Source organism: Stylophora pistillata, chromosome 11 (assembly GCF_964205215.1).
Source record: "Stylophora pistillata chromosome 11, jaStyPist1.2, whole genome shotgun sequence".
Taxonomy (NCBI): domain Eukaryota; kingdom Metazoa; phylum Cnidaria; class Anthozoa; order Scleractinia; family Pocilloporidae; genus Stylophora; species Stylophora pistillata.
This window is the reverse complement of record NC_142529.1, coordinates 17,130,573-17,151,348: the sequence shown is the minus strand read 5'-3', so window position 1 is coordinate 17,151,348 and position 20,776 is coordinate 17,130,573. Positions and strand designations below refer to the sequence as shown.

At 37.6% G+C, this 20,776-nt stretch overlaps 1 protein-coding gene and 2 long non-coding RNA genes across 3 annotated transcripts; 2 read left to right on the top strand and 1 right to left on the bottom strand.

Annotated features, from left to right (window-relative positions):
• The first annotated feature begins 9,363 nt into the window (after positions 1–9,363).
• LOC148720346 (uncharacterized) lies at positions 9,364–13,715 on the top strand. The gene is made up of 2 exons (XM_088738272.1): positions 9,364–9,661; positions 9,902–13,715. The coding sequence occupies exon 2, from the start codon at positions 10,060–10,062 to the stop codon at positions 12,502–12,504; it is 2,445 nt and encodes an 814-aa protein (XP_088594398.1). The 5' UTR covers positions 9,364–9,661; positions 9,902–10,059; the 3' UTR covers positions 12,505–13,715.
• On the bottom strand, positions 13,072–14,416 carry LOC148720345 (uncharacterized). Its single transcript, XR_015993126.1, has 2 exons — positions 14,123–14,416; positions 13,072–13,688 (listed from the first exon to the last, which is right to left on the bottom strand). It is a non-coding gene; the product is annotated as an uncharacterized LOC148720345 (long non-coding RNA).
• A 3,168-nt stretch (positions 14,417–17,584) lies between these two features.
• On the top strand, positions 17,585–20,064 carry LOC148720344 (uncharacterized). The gene is made up of 3 exons (XR_015993129.1): positions 17,585–17,790; positions 18,578–18,645; positions 19,321–20,064. It is a non-coding gene; the product is annotated as an uncharacterized LOC148720344 (long non-coding RNA).
• The last annotated feature ends 712 nt before the right edge of the window (positions 20,065–20,776 follow it).

Sequence of the window (20,776 nt, the reverse complement as noted above, 5' to 3'; positions counted from 1 at the left end):
ACCTTAGTGAGTTATTTGGTGTGACTCGACGAGCATTTCTGTTTCCCACAATCCAATCCACTTCTTGTTTAAATTTGTCGTCATCGCCTGTAAACGTAGGCAATGCTACTCGATCTTCTATTTTGGTTCAATAGCGTGTTCATGTCGAATGACATAGAGATTTTTGTGGTTTCGCTCGGTAAACAGAATCAGGGCGTGGTTGACCAGGTTCCTGTCACAAAGACCCCATTATTCCATGTGTTTCGTTCTCTATTTCATGAAAAGAAAAATGATATACTCAATTTAAGAAGATAGATAGAGATAGATCACTTTATTTATACACGGTAAATCCCACTCAATCGTATACAAGCGATATACCTACAAATGTAAAACTTAAAACTATATAATCATTATAAAATATATACAAAGATTAAAAGCCTAATCTAAACGAACTGAACTAACTTCTTATTAGAATGAAAATAAATGAAAATAAAAGTACTGCTTTTCAGGGAAAAGAGAAATAATAGAAAGAAAGAAATAATAAAGAAATAATATAACAGACTTTATTTCAAGAAGGTAGCACGTGACAGTAATTAAAATGGTGATCCTGGGGCCCTCTAAATAATCCCAACCCGTCCCACCCTAGGGGAGGCCATCCATCACACGTACAATAATCTCGTACGTGGGAAATTAACGTCTCCTACCCCTAACCCTGCAGGAGACGGGACCTCCATTTATTCGTCCCTATCCGAGAAGACTGGAACATCTAACCCTTTCTCGATGTTATAGAAAGGTAGCATATTCTTCTGAATTATTTTAAGACCTTTAGTGTTGGTCCGGCCGGGGCTCGAACCATCGACCTTCCGCACAACAGTCCAGTGCTCTATCGGTGGTTTAAAATAATAATAAATATTAAACTTATATAGCGCATAAGTTATAAAAATATTCTTATGCGCTTTATATGTATAATAAAAATGAAGGAAGAGATGTGAGATCTTCTGGTAAACAAGCAATAGCACTTACTAAAACTAAGGTTAGCGTTACATCTGTAAAGCTGAGAGGAAGTAGGAAATAGGAAACTGGTTAACTTTTTTCTTAAGGAAAGAAAGCGTTAATTGTGAAGGACAAGAATAAGGCGTGCAGAGACAATAACTTACTCGTCATGAAACATTTGTTTGCACATTTTGTAAAATAAGAGAGCGTCCTCTGAATCAATCCCCTCCCCAAAACTCAGGAGAGCGATTGACTGTCACCTGTAAAAATCACTCTGTCATTCCATGTTTCTGCAATTCATAACAAGCTGAATTTAGCACCTCTATTTTGATTGGCTCATTACTTATGATCTATTAGTGTGCAGAAAAATAGATAACTCTAAATTTTTCTTCTTAATATTCAAAACAAATAGATTCCATGTTGTTGTGGGTCTGTTAATTATCATATCACAGAAGACCTACACACCAGACACACTAGGCTTGGCCATATGTGCCACGTTCTTGTTCTTTCTACATTTTGATGTCACAGGTAATCTTTCACTAAACAAACGCACTGAAACACGGAATCTATTAGTTGAGCAGATTCTTTTTGGAGCCAAATGGTGTGAAAGAGAAACAAACAGTCATCTGAATCTATAACCGCAGCTCACAATATATGAACTTGATATTAGTCATGATATCTGCCGGATTTATCATCACGGGTTTATTACGAATCAACTTAACGGCCTGCTCCCAGTTATTAGCTCAATTGGTAGAGCGCTGCACTAGTATCGCAGAGGTCAGTGGTTCGAATCTCGTACAGGCCTGATTCTTTTTTCAGGTCTGATTTTCGCTATTGCATAAATAGCGCTCTGTACTGCGAGGATCGTGTATCATACGTATCTATAACCGCAGTTCGAAATATATGAACTTCATATATTCATCATAACCAAACAGTCATCAAATAAACAGACAAGCCAATAAGAGGAATCAGACCACAAGAAAGCTTTTCTCTGAAGCTGTAACAACATCAACATCACTACCTAAAATTAAAATCAAACTTTAAAATAACACATCAATTTTTCTGTGTGACTCAGAAAAAAAGAAATCCCAATTTGTGTTTCAAGTACCTTTGTTTGTGGGAACCATATAAGATGTTAGCAGTGTTATGCCAGACTTAAAGAGAAAGTGTTATGCCAGACTTAAAGAGAAATCAATCTATACTAAGCAATGTTGGTGTTTCAGTTGGGTTTTTTGAACCCCTTTAATTATCTTTACATTTCAAAAATTCAGTTCATTCAAATTAAAGTCACTTATTACTACAACGCCTCTCCCTTCTCCTCCCCAAAAACAAAAATAGCCCATTTCCGAATTACTCTTCGCCTCATTTTCAAAACGAGTCCTGGCGCTCATCCTTTCATACATGCATCGGTGCTGACGTCATAATATAAGACCCTCTAGCGAGAATCTCTCTGGGTATACTTTGGCCTAATTCAAGTCCTAGAAAAATGCTGTTCTTTTGCTTAAGAAACATAATAAACTGCTCGGCTCATATTTTTAGCGAATGGACTTAACATGACACAGAGCATGGCTTTAAAATAATGATAAAAAAATATAGCTTTTTTCTCCCACAGCTGGATTTCAAATACCTTTTAAACCAATTCTTGTGAACTAACCATTCGTGGAAGGTGACGATTGTTGATACGTGAGATGAATATTTAAAGATCTTAAAAAAAAAAAAAAAAACAAGTGATGAAAAGAGAAATTGTCCTTATTTGTTACTCCAATACCATCGTGTAGGTTGTTTTAAAATTTCCTTAACATATCGATAAGAAACTTGAGCAGCTATGCTATGATAGCCAAAGTTAGCTAGTCCTCTCTGACAAGCGTGTCAGCAAAACCAGATATCTAATGATCTATGAAGAACCCTTCTGGTCAATCGAAATAAACGCAGGATAACATACTAAATTCAGTATTCGTAGGTTCCTTCGTGATATTGACTCTTTCTTCTTTAAAATCCTTAGTCGAGTGCAATACCATCACGGTACCATAAACTGTCAAAACTTTTTTTTTCACTTTGCCTTTAGATATTTATTTTCCGGGATTTTCTTTGGACACTTTATTAACATGTTTCACTGAGTGCCGAACTTTTCGCTAATTTGCGTATTCTCTTGAAATTATGGCTATCCCTGAACTAATCTTAACAGATAATGAAAAATTGTCCATTAGATTCAAGCTTCACCTGAAACATTTTTAAATCTTCACAATTACAATAAATTATATTTGCCTTTAACTCATTGAAAAATACATGCTCATTTAACGTAGTCCAATTTGCACTATTTGTCCGTAAAGTAAATAAATGTTACTTAGCTTTTTGATCTTGTGTAAGATATTGCGAAATTAGATCACGTCCTAAGATAATTTTCTCAATATAAGCTTTCCTCGTCCCTTATTAAACAAGGGAAATATTTTACCTTAAAAAATATATTAGATAAATCGACTTAATATATCATCTTAAGTGCTACATAATTTTTCCTTTAAATGTAACTGTTCTTCTAAAGACCTTGCACACATTTATATAATCTAAACTTTCATCTGTGACAGTTCGCAAAAGCATCATCTTCCGATGATGGTGCTTGTTTAAAAGTTGTAGATATACACTTAACTCAGTCGAGAGCATAACGTTCTACAAAATGTCAGTCTGGATTTTATCAGCCTTGTGTGCAGTCGATAATGCTTTCTTTTTGTTTCTGTAAAGTTCAGACTGGTTGATTTTTCCATAGTCATCAATCCATTAAACCATGCCATGTGTTCGAGACTATGTTTCTATCGAATACGATGAAATGACGGTGTAACACTGTTTTCTTTTCTTGTTGTTGACAGGAAAGCTCAGCACTATTCCTTTGATCCAGGCGACACACCCGGTCTTTGCTTATCTAAACCGAGAGTATATAAGCCTTTTGCAGTTAGTTGAGTAGCAAAAGTACAATCACAATTCCGTAGTGCAGAAATTTGTAGTTAAGACTCCATCTTGGGCCACAAACGTCTCGGACCATTCCTCTGGGAATATACATGTTGTTTTACGTCTCACGTTAGGTCTCAGGCCAGAGTTTTTTCGTGAGAGGAAACTGTTTCTTTTCTTGAGTTGAGCTGTAGATCCAACTTTTACAACGCTTTCTTCAATGTTAAACGCGAGTTGGTTCACCAGTTCATGATATTGTAGGCTCGAAGCTGTCGATGAGGCGGAACTCCTATTACTGTTGCATGGCGAGTCTTCACTTTTGAAATTTCGTTCTCCTGAGAGACGCATAAGGGCTTGAAAACCGTTTGGGTAAGGAAAGCAAACATGGGGAAAATCTGAGTTTTGAGCTTGCATCTTGAGATGATCACTTTTCTTGTTTTTCCAACTTAAAATGTTGATAGCTCGTTTGATCGATTCGAACGGAGTTGCTTGTTTACAACTGGTTCGCATTTTTTATACCCTCAGTTTCTGCATTCTTGAACCAACAGGACAGCTTGGAATACAAGAACTTCCGCAAATTCGTCGAAACCTTTCATCGCGTGACCGTATAATATACAGGATGCACCTCATTAACTTCATTAAAGATTGTCACTTGAGACTGTTATCATGGCACTCAGCAAATATACAATCTTTACCTCAACTCCCACGTCTTTCTACTGTCGCAAGCACTGAATCACGATGATCTCAGACCATTGACTGCATAGACAAAAATGAAACACAGGAAGAAGGGCATTTTTTTTTGCAACCAAGGAGAGAGGTCGATGATGTGTCAACCACCTACTTAACATCACGAGTATTCCACAGGGCCGCTAAGCTCTCTTTAAAACTCTTTTGTTCAGCTTTTTTAGGGAAAAGCAGCTTAACGCATCCTTAGTTCATTACTGCACGGTCATGTGAAAGTAAGTCCACGATGTGATATCATCACCCACATATACCAACTCATATCGTATAGCTTTTACGAAATCAATGCGATTAACTGATTGAAAGAAATTTGATATTTATCAACGCTCAGGTAAAATTGTTGTGTCTGTTTGTGGCGGAATACATTCAAACAAGTATTTTAAGTTTATTTCAGAAACATCATAATTTCAAGGTTCAACTGTGCCCCCCTATAGCCGAATAAGGTGCAAAAGTACTGAATATGCTTAGCACCGGAAGCTCGATGAATAGCGATATCCAGTAGGAACAATTGCAGGGTCTATATCCACCAGACCATGGGTAATTAATCTTAAAGAACAGTAACGTAGCTAAGTACTTCCTTCTTATATTTTTGAAGAAGATTTCTGAGTTAGTACGTCACTTTTAGATGTCCTAATATCAGAAGCAGCTCAAAAATTTCTTTCCGATCAGATAACATCTTCGCAGGTCAAATCCGTCACGTATTATAAAAATGATAAAAAAATTAAAAAAATAAGATAAGAACTTCCTGAGGTTTAGGCCAGCCCGTGGAACTCTGTATGAAGATGCGGAGATTTCCTTTGCAAAACTGGATTTAAAGAATATAAGATCACTTATTGAAATGAAATAAACTCCATATGGGTAATTTAGGGTAAATCGAAAAGGACTTTTCATGTCTCAATTGGTCCTAGAGAGTTCGGAAGCAGCTAGCATGTTCCTGTACAGCGACAGCTCTATTCAGGTTAATTACAATAGCCTTCAATCTAAACAGTCTAGTTTAATCCCTTGTCCGTACTTTCCTCACGATAAGATCGATAACGGGAATCCCTGGGAAATAATCGTTGCCGCTTGTCTTCCTTTATTGCCACAAAAACTGCGTTTCGTTGCCTAAAAAATATACTTTAAGGCTTTTTAAGGTATTGAATATTCAAGGATAGTTTTGGATTCCTATCACTCGGCCCCTTCACCTAAAAGAATGGAAGTAAGAAAATTGGAAAAGAGATGTGAATCTTTGATGGAAAATGAAAACCACGACGTTGACTTAGTGAGGTTTTATTTTAGTGAAGAAAACGTCGTTCAGAGATACAATAAATATGTGAATTTCATATATTTTTGAACTGCGGTATTAGATGCGTATGATGGACGATGTTCGCAGTAGATGGCGCTATTTAGGCAATAGCAAAAAACAGACCTGAAAAAAATCAGGCCAGTACGGGATTCGAACCACTGACCTCTGCGATACTAGTGCAGCGCTCTACCAATTGAGCTAACAAGCCAACTGAGAGCAGGCCGTTAAGTTGATGGAATCAGTATCGCAGAGGTCAGTGGTTCGAATCCCGTACAGGCCTGATTTTTTTAAGGTCTGTTTATCGCTATTGCCTAAATAGCGCCATCTACTGCGAACATCGTCCATCATACGCAAAACGTCGTTCGCCACTCATGTAAATCAGAAAGTTCCATGATTGCCTCTACTGTCATCGCTCAGGTTTGGCCATGATCTGATCGGTTTTCTTTCAATTTGTCCATCCTGTTTTAATCAAATTCTCTGTATATCCAAGGGCTTATGCATACAGTCTACACGTACCCATGGTTTGACAAAGTTTATTTATATCTTATGTCAATTGTGTTATTACTTGATTGCAACCCAGAGGGATGGCAGTAAGAAAAGCAAAATAAAACAGCAAAGAGCTCCTTTTTTCAATGGTGATGCTATATATACAAGTTTCGCATTTACCATAATATGAAGTGATCCGTTTTTATCTTCTTATTTGGATTGAATTCGCAATAATCCAACTCAGTATTATCATAGAAAGGCCCAAAGATCAAAGACATGGAGTTCAGCGCAATAGCGTCGTTCCTCGCATCTTAGATTTAGAATGAACTCTGCTCACTGAGTTTGAATGTCATAGAACACGATTGACATGAGATATAAATAAACTTTGTCAAACCATGGGTCGTGTACACTGTATGCATAAGCCCTAGGATATACAGAGAATTTGATTAAAACAGCATGGACAAATTGAAAGAAAACTGATCAGATCATGGCCAAACCTGAGCGATGACAGTAGAGGCAATCATGGAGCTTTCTGATTTACATGAGTGGCGAACGACGTTTTCTTCACGAAAATAAAACCTCACAAGTCAACGTCGTGGTTTTCATTTTCCATCAAAGATTCACATCTCTTTTCCAATTTTCTTACTTCCATTCTTTTAGGTGAAGGGGCCGAGTGATAGGAATCCAAAACTATCCTTGAATATTCAATACCTTAAAAAGCCTTAAAGTATATTTTTTAGGCAACGAAACGCAGTTTTTGTGGCAATAAAGGAAGACAAGCGGCAACGATTATTTCCCAGGGATTCCCGTTATCGATCTTATCGTGAGGAAAGTACGGACAAGGGATTAAACTAGACTGTTTAGATTGAAGGCTATTGTAATTAACCTGAATAGAGCTGTCGCTGTACAGGAACATGCTAGCTGCTTCCGAACTATCTAGGACCAATAGAGACATGAAAAGTCCTTTTCGATTTACCCTAAATTACCCATATGGAGTTTATTTCATTTCAATAGGTGATCTTATATTCTTTAATTCCAGTTTTGCAAAGGAAATCTCCGCATCTTCATACAGAGTTCCACGGGCTGGCCTAAACCTCAGGAAGTTCTTATCTTATTTTTTTAATTTTTTTATCATTTTTATAATACGTGACGGATTTGACCTGCGAAGATGTTATCTGATCGGAAAGAAATTTTTGAGCTGCTTCTGATATTAGGACATCTAAAAGTGACGTACTAACTCAGAAATCTTCTTCAAAAATATAAGAAGGAAGTACTTAGCTACGTTACTGTTCTTTAAGATTAATTACCCATGGTCTGGTGGATATAGACCCTGCAATTGTTCCTACTGGATATCGCTATTCATCGAGCTTCCGGTGCTAAGCATATTCAGTACTTTTGCACCTTATTCGGCTATAGGGGGGCACAGTTGAACCTTGAAATTATGATGTTTCTGAAATAAACTTAAAATACTTGTTTGAATGTATTCCGCCACAAACAGACACAACAATTTTACCTGAGCGTTGATAAATATCAAATTTCTTTCAATCAGTTAATCGCATTGATTTCGTAAAAGCTATACGATATGAGTTGGTATATGTGGGTGATGATATCACATCGTGGACTTACTTTCACATGACCGTGCAGTAATGAACTAAGGATGCGTTAAGCTGCTTTTCCCTAAAAGCTGAACAAAAGAGTTTTAAAGAGAGCTTAGCGGCCCTGTGGAATACTCGTGATGTTAAGTAGGTGGTTGACACATCATCGACCTCTCTGCTTGGTTGCAAAAAAAAAATGCCCTTCTTCCTGTGTTTCATTTTTGTCTATGCAGTCAATGGTCTGAGATCATCGTGATTCAGTGCTTGCGACAGTAGAAAGACGTGGGAGTTGAGGTAAAGATTGTATATTTGCTGAGTGCCATGATAACAGTCTCAAGTGACAATCTTTAATGAAGTTAATGAGGTGCATCCTGTATATTATACGGTCACGCGATGAAAGGTTTCGACGAATTTGCGGAAGTTCTTGTATTCCAAGCTGTCCTGTTGGTTAAAGAATGCAGTAACTGAGGGTATAAAAAACGCGAACCAGTTGTAAACAAGCAACTCCGTTCGAATCGATCAAACAAGCTATCAACATTTTAAGTTGGAGAAACAAGTAAAGTGATCATCTCAAGATGCAAGCTCAAAACTCAGATTTTCCCCATGTTTGCTTTCCTTACCCAAACGGTTTTCAAGCCCTTATGCGTCTCTCAGGAGAACGAAATTTCAAAACACGATGGTCGGTTGCTAGGGAATTTTCCTCTAGGACGCTACTTTGATCACGTGATCACGCGTCATTTTGGCAATGGCTTCTCTAGACTTAATAAGATGTAAATTATGTACATAAATCGCTGCGTGTAGTTGCGCTCATTTCATGCCCATTGCCTTTGATAACACGTATGCATACATTATAATACTTTAATTTTCCGAAAACTGCAAGGGAGGTGTGTTCCGGCTTTTTGTACTCGAAATATAGGCTGGTATATCCCACTCACTAAAAAGCTAAAAAAACCTTTAGGGGTGGTTTTACAGAGCACATACAATCATGAATCTGTATTATAACTACCTCTGAAGTATTGTCATGACAAAAATAAAGATTTGAGTTTAAAAATTTGTGTATATTCTCTCTATTCGGTTCACACGAACACGAAAAAGCCTGTGGGACCCCTGTCTGAGAGAGATTTTGCTTATTATTGTGCAATATATCCCACAAACCCTTGGCATCGTAAACTCAGAATGTAAATTGACGTAATGGCGTCGAAATTTGGCGAAGAAGAAGAGGAAAGCAGGTATGTAGAACGAGTTTAAACCCCCATTTTGAAAAACAGTTTTCGCCGTCCGCCATTTTGAAATTCGCGACATAATCCTTCTTATACCAAAACTGTTTCTGTTTGTTCTAGAGTCGATAAGCTGTGCTCGAAGAGCAGAAAGTGCAGTAAAAGCAATTATCACTCTGGCAGGTGCGATTCGAAGAGAGCGGTTGTGAACCCATTTTGGAACCGTTCTCCGATACAGGTGGGAAATGCGATCAAGAGGGAAGCTAGAGATGCTGCTGAAGCTATCACAAATGATTGTGATCGGAAGAAAATTCGTGTAGAGGAAAGGGAGGCTAGTGTTCATGCGAGGGAATCAGAACTAATAGAGAAGGAGAGAAAGATACATGAAGTAGAAGAGCGAGCTAATGCAACAAGACTTGAATCAGGTTGAATTTGACTTCGTGTTCTAAATTTAGATACATTAGTGCATACATCCTTAAACGTCTGTTTGTGCCTCCACTCAATAAACATGTATATCAGCATCATTTTCTATTGTCGATCCACATGTATTCTTATAGCAGACATTTCCGCTTGGTGGCTTAAAATATTGTGTCATGTAAGTTAACTAAGCTCATTATCATATGCGACAAACATAAGCTTACATAGTTTTATTTTCTATGTTTTAGAGGAAGTAGAAAGGCGGAAGGAGGCGATTGAGGAGGAGCTTAGAGAGCTGGAGGGGAGGTTAGACAGTATTGTGAAAGAGTATGAGAAAGTTAAGACACTTTTGGAACAAAGGCATCATGCCAAGGCACGTAGAAAGAGTAGTGCAACTACATTTGAAATGGTTAACAACCCTAAATCAAGCACACGATATAGACGGCGACAGGAAACTAGGAATATCCTAGAATTTATTGATGGTGGGGAGCAGGGTGCAATTTATGGTGCTTGGGATTTTATTGCATCATGTGCAAAAAAAGAGATCATGGAAAAATTAATAACTTGTCATAAAAGGGGTCGGTTTTTACAGGGTGTGTTTGGGAAGGCAATGAAAGAGTATGGAACCAGTGAAGAAGCCTTAAAGCAGGCTGTTTCTATAAAGTATCAAGCATTTTTGTCTAGGAGAAAGTTTCAACTAATCTGTAAAACCCAAAGTTCTTTGTTTAATGCTGAAGAAGATGTTTGGTTACCCTGGAATGTTAAGTGTGCAGGTGTGAATGTTACTATTCCTCGTATAGCATCAGATGAGAAAATAGACAAGTTTGTAAAGAGTTTAGATATAGGGCATGTATGTGCAATTCCCAATTACTCTGGTGTATCTAGAACTGTCACTGGTTTAGTTTTCATGATACTTGATTTGCATTTGCGTTTACCTTATTTGAGGAACCAGCTCATCTGGTTCAATGAAAATACCAATCATTTTATTGTACAGTTTTCTGATGATGGTGCCCCAGAAACTAGTGATCTGAGTATGTCTATTGGGTCATTAACTGTTTGGAATTTTGGGGATCATGTTAGGAGTAGGGATTTTCAATATCTTTTGCATTGCCTAAGTGTAAATGAAAAAGACAGGGTAATGGAAGACCTTTGGAAACAACACACAGAGGAAATGTTAATGCTAGAGGGTAATGTGTTAACTATTTGTGGTGAGCAGTGTACCTTAGAGTTTCAACCTAGTGCTGATCAGTCTTGGCAAAGTTGGGCTAATGGCGAGTTAAATCAGGCTGCTACTTACCCTTCCCCTTATGCATTTGTTCACAAGGGTAGTTTGGGTACTATGGGGGCATGTATAGGACATTCATTCTCAGATACCTGGAAACCACCCTCCATGGAGAAGAGGAAAGCAGATCTTTTAAAACTAAACCAGTATCGAGATTCACTAAGCAAGTCTCTTAGTCAAGCCAAGAAGCATGAAAAAGAATTATCTTTCATGGCAGAGAATGGAATTAGACAAGTTGTTTATCCCAGGATTGGTGAGCTTGCAGATCGTCAAAGATCAGAGCCAGTGCATAGTGAGATTAATGCTTGGCAGCATCTGCTAAATGTTATCTACCGTGAAGCTTTACAGAGAGATTTGATTGAGGACTTTTTAGAGGTTCTGAGTTCACCTTTACACGTTCAGGATAGTCCTCGGGAGAGAAAAACAGCTTCATCTATATTGTCAAGTTACCCCGAGGGTGCTGGAGATAGAGTTAGGCAGTCAGAACTAGTTAGAGAGCAACATAAGGTATTTCAGCAAGCAATAGGTAGTACTGCAGCAAGTGGCAGTGTCAGAGGTAATTCAGATAGGAAAGGCTGTCAGTTAGCATTTCTTGCAAGAAAGATTAGGGAACACTACAATGACAAAGACAAAAGGAGCAACAATATCGCTACAAGGTTGATAGGTGAACAAGCTGTTTCATTAGCCAGGTATTCATTTAGATTAATTGATGCCCTCTGCATGAATGATGAGTCTGGTCCTCAGAGGGTTAAGCGCCTGGCCCTTGGTAAAGCAGCTCAGTATCTCCGAGACTCTGGGATGCTCTTCAGCACGGTTGAGGCAAATTCAGTTGACACGAATCAACTAAAGCACTCTTGCACCATGTACTTCAACCTTATCTCTCTATTCTTCCCAGATGCTGTTAACTTAACAGTTTGGACAATCGACTATGCCATACCCTACCATGCAGAATTGCTATACAGACAGTACAAGGTTGGTTATGGTATTATTTCTTTGCAGGCAAAGGAATCAAAGCATTCAGGTGTGAAGCAGGACCTAAATTTAACCAATAGATCTCGCTCAACAAGCAATGTAGGCAAGTGGTGGCAGCTAATGCGCACTAATTATGTCAGGGCATTTTATTTGCCTGAACATCAGCCTGTGCCGTCTACCTACATATCCCACTTCGAGTCTCGACTTCCACCTCACTGCAAGGATACCCTTAACTTCTGTGAGTGTGGACGATCACGAGATGAAACTTCCCTTTGTTCATTTTGTGAGGAGTCTAAAGATATTGTAAGGTGTGCCCAAGAAATGAAGTTAGATGAAAACCTTATAGCTATCTTTAAGCCAATCAGGTGTGAAAGATGTGAAATGAGATTCCCAGCTGTGGTCCTCCTTGAGTCTCATCAAAAGGTTGCACCCTCATCAAGAGAACAACTGGCTAGGCCATCTAGTAAGATTAACCCTCAAATGATGAATGTCAAGGAACTGAAAGAAGAACTACGTGTAAGAGGAGCATCGTTAACTAGGGATAAAGCTCATCATATTAGAAGATTGGAAGGGCTTCTTGTAGCAGAAGTTAGTTAGACATTCATCATTCCATAAATGTCCCTTTTTATTACAAAAAAAAAAATGAGGGGACTTCAAGGAGAAAATCACAAAGCCTAGTTCTAAATCATTCATATTAATGTTTTCATTATTATAATGAATATTATGTCATTGATCCAAATTTTATAAAAATAGTGTATGTATATATGTGATACCTCTAACATAGGAGCTTAAATAAAGTGAATTGATGAGTTCCGGGAAAAATTAAAGCTGGATCTGTCCATCTCAACACAACTGCTGTAATTAAGTATCAAATTTTGAAAAAATATGTTTCATAAGATCATGATTTCGCAGCTCTAGTCTTAATATGATATTCATGTATGTACTTTCTTGAAAGTGTCAATAGTGACATGAGTCACAGGGCCCCAAATGTTACCTTTGTGAACAAAAAAAGTAATATCATTGATTTAAGGCACTTATCAAAGAAGTCATTTCCTGGTGTTGCTGATAATAAGTGTATTAACAAATAATCCAATACAAAATATTGAAAAGATACTGAACATTACCCACCCTTACAACACAATACAAAACCAACAGCGTTTTCTAAAGCATCAAGAACAGCCTGATTTTGCTCTCCTGACAGTGCTACTTCATGCCACTCTAGTTATTTAAACCCTCTAAGTCTCAATATCCACATGCAAATTCTCCTCACTGATATCCATACATTTCCTTAATTGTAACTGAGTGAAATTGGTGAAATATCAAAGCATTTTCCCTAAGGGGATTTTGTTAATTCCCTTAACCTTTTCTCTTGCTAATGTACTGGCAAATTTTGATAAAATGCTGACAATGTTATAGTATCTATCACCATCATTAGGTTTTTTTTTTTCTTTCTTTTTGTTAAGAACACTTGAATAGATATTTGAACTTACAAGCCTAATAAATTAGTGATATAAACCAGTGATAAATACATGTTGTGGTTCAATTTTGTCCTTGCTTTCAATTTTATCTTCCTTTCGTCCAAAACTCGTTACCATACATTACCATACCACAAGACAAAGTAAAATTAAGATTGAACCAAAGAACCAAAACAACATTATTTCTTCACAACGTAATACAAGCGAAATAAACAAGATTTGTTTTGCAGAAAAAAAATGCAGACCTATTCAATGTTCATAAGTTTTTGTATTTGATTATCAATAGCAAAATCCTCCTCGTTGTACCTTTGAATAAAAGCAGAAAGGGTCAAACGATTTGTTGTGATATTGTAGCGTAGTGTAATGGGAGTATTCTTTGTAACAACTACAGAAGATCGCCCTGCATAGTGATATTTCCCGTCTGTCTGCTTTTTGAATTTCCTCTTGTGTAAATAGTTTTGCCCAGAGAATCGAGAAGGACAAAATATTTTTCTGGCAGAGGCCTGCTTTTTAATCAAAATTTCCACTTTCTTCCCTTTCCCTGATAAATCAACTTCACAGCCACATCCTCGAGCAAGAGTCATGATGTGTCTGAATACCATCCAAGGGATAAAAAGAGTTGTTGGATTGGTGAGCCCAGTTGCCTTTGAGTGAGTTTGCTTGTGCTTCAAGCTTTCCCCTAATTCCCGCAAATATGAATCGACGAGAGGTCCAGAAAGTTCGAGTTTATTTCCACACACCTCCTCGTGAAGAGAATCCATCTCCCCCATTCCATAGTTTGGCTTGTTTTTAGCCTTTCTCACGGACTTTATCCATACTTTTTCCACGGAAAATTTCATTTCTACAGTACTGGTGTTCCAAAATAGGTCTTCTCGCTCCGATCTATCGTTTTTAGCCCTTAAATCTAATTGCACAAGCTCCCCTTGGTCCGCCATATTTTTCACGTGTGTTTTTCAAGACAGGTACTGGGGGTAAACCGCTGTCAATAGATGAGCCCGCACAAACGGGAGAAAACTCCTTAGTTACCGACCATCGTGAAAGTGAAGACTCGCCATGCAACAGTAATAGGAGTTCCACCTCATCGACAGCTTCGAGCCTACAATATCATGAACTGGTGAACCAACTCGCGTTTAACATTGAAGAAAGCGTTGTAAAAGTTGGATCTACAGCTCAACTCAAGGGAAGAAACAGTTCCCTCTCACGAAAAAACTGTGGCTTGAGACCTAACGTGAGACGAAAAACAACATGTATATTCCCAGAGGAATGGTCCGATACGTTTGTGGCCCAAGATAGAGTCTTAACTACAAATTTCTGCACTACGGAATTGTGATTGTACTTTTGCTACTCAACTAACTGCAAAAGGCTTATATACTCTCGGTTTAGATAAGCAAAGACCGGGTGTGTCGCCTGGATCAAAGGAATAGTGCTGAGCTTTCCTGTCAACAACAAGAAAAGAAAACAGAGTTACACCGTCATTTCATCGTATTCGATGGAAACATAGTCTCCAACACATGGCATGGTTTAATGGATGGATGACTATGGAAAAATCAACCAGTCTGAACTTTACAGAAACAAAAAGAAAGCATTATCGACTGCACACGAGGCTGATAAAATCCAGACTGACATTTTGTAGAACGTTATGCTCTCGACTGAGTTAAGTGTATATCTACAACTTTTAAACAAGCACCATCATCGGAAGATGATGCTTTTGCGAACTGTCACAGATGAAAGTTTAGATTATATAAATATGTGCAAGGTCTTTAGAAGAACAGTTACATTTAAAGGAAAAATTATGTAGCCCTTAAGATGATATATTAAGTCGATTTATCTAATATATTTTAAGGTAAAATATTTCCCTTGTTTAATAAGGGATGAGGAAAGCTTATATTGAGAAAATTATCTTAGGACGTGATCTAATTTCGCAATATCTTACACAAGATCAAAAAGCTAAGTAACATTTATTTACTTTACGGACAAATAAGTGCAAATTGGACTACGTTAAATGAGCATGTATTTTTCAATGAGTTAAAGGCAAATATAGTTTGTTGTAATTGTGAAGATTTAAAAATGTTTCAAGTGAAGCTTGAATCTAATGGACAATTTGTCATTATCTGTTAAGATTAGTTCGGGGATAGCCATAATTTCAAGAGAATACGCAAATTAGCGAAAAGTTCGGCACTCAGTGAAACATGTTAATAAAGTGTCCAAAGAAAATCCCGGAAAATAAATATCTAAAGGCAAAGTGAAAAAAAAAGTTTTGACAGTTTATGGTACCGTGATGGTATTGCACTCGACTAAGGATTTTAAAGAAGAAAGAGTCAAAAGGAACCTACGAATACTGAATTTAGTATGTTATCCTGCGTTTATTTCAGTTGACCAGAAGGGTTGTTCATAGATCATTAGATATCTGGTTTTGCTGACACGATTGTCAGAGAGGACTAGCTAACTTTGGCTATCATAGCATAGCTGCTCAAGTTTCTTATCGATATGTTAAGGAAATTTAAAAACAACCTACACGATGGTATTGGAGTAACAAATAAGGATAATTTCTCTTTTCATCACTTGTTTTTTTTTTTTTTTTTTTTTTTTTAAAGATCTTTAAATATTCATCTCACGTATCAACAATCGTCACCTTCCACGAATGGTTAGTTCACAAGAATTGGTTTAAAAGGTATTTGAAATCCAGCTGTGGGAGAAAAAAGCTATATTTTTTTTATCATTATTTTAAAGCCATGCTCTGTGTCATGTTAAGTCCATTCGCTAAAAATATGAGCCGAGCAGTTTATTATGTTTCTTAAGCAAAAGAACAGTATTTTTCCAGGACTTGAATTAGGCCAAAGTATACCCAGAGAGATTCTCGCTAGAGGGTCTCAAATTATGACGTCAACACCGATTCATCATCTAAAGTATTCAAAGATTAAAGAACTCAACACATTTTTTTGATTGCTTCATCGTTATCGACGCTTATCGAAAATGGCACTAACTCCGACCGGACGTTTGAAGGGTAAACATCGCACCGGCTCAGAGCAATTTACTGACAGGCGCCTTCCGTATTCCGTCTCGAAAAATAGCTGGAGTCTTTCCTCCATAAGTTTTGACCCACTTTTGAATAATAATTTGTAAACGCTTTTTCTTTCTAGGAACAATAATAACTGGGCTCCCCACCGAGGAGGATAGCGAATTTCAGAGAGGGTGGGAAGGAGAGAGTGATTAAAGCTAGTTGTGGGAAGAAACTTAATTCATTTATTATTTGTCTTGTAACATCAGAGTAATTGTGTTGCGAAACTAGAAGGAAATTTGAAGAACGTCCGAGGGAAAACTGATAAGGAATGGCCATAACCAATCACCCCCCGCCCTCTCCCCTCTCTTTCTGGTAACCTACTCCTTCTGCATTCTAAAAAAGGGCCCATAATTAAAAACAGAGGTCACGATAACAAGGCTACGAAAATGCTACAAGTATGATTTTATCGCAGCATTGTTATTTATTTGGTAAGACAGGGTTTCAGTAGCAAATATTGGCTTGTTTCTTTGCATGAAACAACAGATTCCATCTTGCCGTCCTTCTGTTAGATCATAGATGACGTCAAAGTGTGATGAAAGTGTGGCGAACAAAAAAGTGGCGCACGAGCCCAGCCGAGTGTGTCTCTGATGTTCTTAATACAAATTGATGTTTTCAGGGATCTGATACTAAACACACAGACTCACGGCAACATGGAATCTCTTTGTTTGGAATAATAATAATAATTATTAATTTATTTACTTATATTGCGCGTGTTACATATGCAGATACTCACACGCGCATTACGACACTTTCGAGGGACTTTAGCCGGACTGCATCAAGCAGTTTACAATATCAATCAAAGGAAGTTGAAGATGCCCGGCCCCTCCCTCCAATTTCCAGTAAACAGGCCAGACCACATCACAATAATCTCGTGAGTGGGTTCTTTAACGTCCCCTGCCTAACCAATGTAACTAATTAATAGATGCAGGAGACGGGACCTACGGTTTATTCGTCCTTATCCGAGAAGACTAGAATGTCTATCCATTTATTGATATTATAGAAAGGTAGGACATTCTCTTCAGTTATTTTAAGACTTTAAGTGTTGATCCAACTGGGGCTCGAACTCTCGACCTCCCGCACACCAGTCCGGCGCCCGAACCAACTGAGCTAACCGGAATATTTACGAAGCAAAGTGAGAACTCAAGTAGTTTAAAGCCTGGGTTTTATCTTGGTTTGAGACCCCCAGCAGAGTTTCAAGACTTAAAAAAATGGCGGCCATTCCCGAATGGCGCGATCGAAGGTTAGATCAAAGAGCCTTTACGCTTTTGGGAAGGCGAACATGGATTTATCTACCGCAATTTTTTTAGAAGACGTTGTTTTCGTGCAAATGTGAGGTCTACAGCTGAGGTGAGTGGTATTTTTGTGTTTGATTTAGCAACTTAGCTCTAATATTTTGCCGTAGCTTCCATAATGCTCTGAGGCGTAAATCCAAATAACGAATGTTTCATTCAAGGAAAGCGCATTTTTTCGTTTACTAAATAATAGATTACAAATGTTTTGGTATGTTTCGGAAATTTTCCATTCTGGTCAGTGTAGGATGAGGTGGAAATTGATAAACCGCGGAGTGAAAACTTACCCGTAGCGTAAATTTTGTTGTTTACCAAATTGAAATGCCTCGGCTCAATCCCGAGTTAGAAATTTAACTGTGATTTATAGTACAACACTTTTATGGGTAAATGTATTTATATGAGCTTCAACAAAGAGAGTTCATTACTCAATCTACAAGGCAAAAAGCTATGCGTCAACAGCTGTGTTCTTATACATGTGTAGCGAAATTTAAAGTATACATATCTATGTTTTAGATTGAATCGATCTCAAGAGAGGTGACAAACTAAATTGGGATGTCGTCTTTAAACTTAGTTTGCAATGACTGATTCGCCAGCCTGTGACGGATAACACAGACATTCTCAATCATACATGAACATGGCAAATAGGAATCTGACTATTACTATTCCTTAACTATGATTTTTACTTAAATTCTTATACAACTTCCACATTCATCAGGGCATGTTGTGCAACTTGTGAAATTAAAGCCATCTAAGTTGTGGTAGTATTTTAAGCCAAGTAATGTAAACTGTTGCCTGAGACTTCTTTTCTAATTTCATGTTCACAGTGTACTTTTTTAAATCCATAGGGACAAGATAGCTCAATAGCACAGCTATTCTGCAGTCAAACATAAACTTTGGCACGCTTATGATGAAGGTCAGCAATTAGTAAATAAGTGTTAATTACCAGTAACAAATTTGCTCTCAATCTGAAGCTTTCGGTGGTAAAAATGATGGACAGCAATCACTTTCAAGCGACTTATTACCTTTTTTAAATGAACTAACTAAATCATTTAAGGGAATAAAATTATGTAAGAATGCTTGATCAAAATACTTTATAAATGTACTGTAATCATCTTCCAGGATTGTAGCAATTTTCAGAGCAACTTTTTTCTTGTGAAGAGTACTTGTTACCTCATCTGATAACTCATAGCCATTAGCATTGGGAAGCCAGTTATTCTGCATTAAGAAGGTTGCATCCCATACTTTTGTATCAGACTGTAGTTGCCTAGTAGCCTTCAGGACAAGAACTTGTATTTTTGCTAGGTGGTTTTCATACCTGTTGGCACAATGTTTGGGGTTGTGGTTTAGGTTGTTGTGTAATTTTTCAGGCTGTATGACTTCAGGTGTTCCGCTTTGGGGCATTTTTTACCCTCTTTTTTGCTTCATCAATGGTTTCAAAACATTCTACCATTCTTTGCCTTTTCCTGGTTGCAAAATATGTTCGTTGAGCCAGGTGAAGGTTGACATGATTTTTTTTTTCAGGAATTTTCTACATTTTATTTTTAATTTTCTCTCTTCTTTACAGATTCTTTATTTTTTGCCTCAACAGGTGAAACTTTCTTTGTCGACCCAGCCTCGGAAACCATGGACATTACTTCTCTAAAGGACTTTCCCATTTGCTCCTTACATTCAGAGTTGAATTCCTTATATATAACTGACCCTACGTTTTTCACTTCTTTTTGTGTTGGTTTGAAGATTTTTTTTCCTGAAAGCTCTTTGGCTCGACTTTTTACTTCTGTGGATGCCTCCCTTCTGTTCGCCACACAACCTGTGCTTGTTTTGAAGAGGCTACTCTCTGCGTGTGTTGTTAGGAGACAGCATTTGCATTTTATTTAGTGCAAAGGTTTTTTACCCAGGGCAGTTTTCTTCCAGCTTTCCATAGAATATGCATTTAGATACTGTTGCATTTTTTCCGGTGGTGACCACTGTGAAATTTGGCTATCAATGGCCTTATATTTCTTGAGAAAAAGACCTATTGATGTAATTATACTTTTTTGTAATTGTGCTTCATTTTTCTACCTGTAAGTATTTAGTGACCTTCCAGAGATTCATGGAAAGAAACACTTACTTTTGCTCACTTGTAAATGGGGATATTCTTTGAAATGTTCCATCTAGAGCCGATATCTCTCTTCCAATTGCTGGCTTTTATACGCCTTTTCTGATTCATTGTCCTTTCTTGAAAATTTTTGTGGGCAAGGGACTTAGTATTCCATAAATAAACATGAGTGAATCAATCCCTAGTCAATCCCCATGTCAATTTACATTTTGTTTCTATTTCATTTTTCACTCAATATTTTTTGCCCCTTTTTTTGTTATTTTGTACGACATGAAATTGGACAGACGCCTCCAACTGAGCCGGCAGTAAATCAGTGCAAAGTGCACATGCAAATTATCTCTCCATCAAGATGGAGTGGGAGGGGAGAATTTGAAGTTTGAATAACCTTGTTTTTCACCCTTTTCTTGCTGCCAGGCCAGTTGAAATCCCTGTTCATTTCTTACCAACAGATTTTCATAAGACCTAAGAGCGGGGTTATAATTTTGAAACACATGGAGCACTAATATTAGCAGTTATTTCTCCCTTCCACTTCCCTCATCCTGTGGCTCAATTTTGGTCCATGTTGTGGGTTGATTTTGCTGTCGTGTGAAGAGAAAAATTAAAGCTGTTGTATATATGACTTCAAGGGAAACAACAACCCATGCAGTGGGTCCCACAGTACATCTCTTAATTTATTTTAGCATCTTTTATTTTCTGTCGGTCACGGACGTGGAAATTGCGAAATAAGCAACAAACAATTTGAAGTAATATTATTGAAGCATTTCAGTATCTTACAATTACAGGAGATGAAACCATACAATACTAGAACAGTAAATAATAATTAGTTGGTTTTTTTGGTTTGCTAAGCCAGCAGTTTTACTTTCCCATCAGATATTTGTCCGGTGATCGACCTGACGACTATAACCACCATATTTGATTTGCGCCTTCTTGGTCAGCGGTATAATGTGGT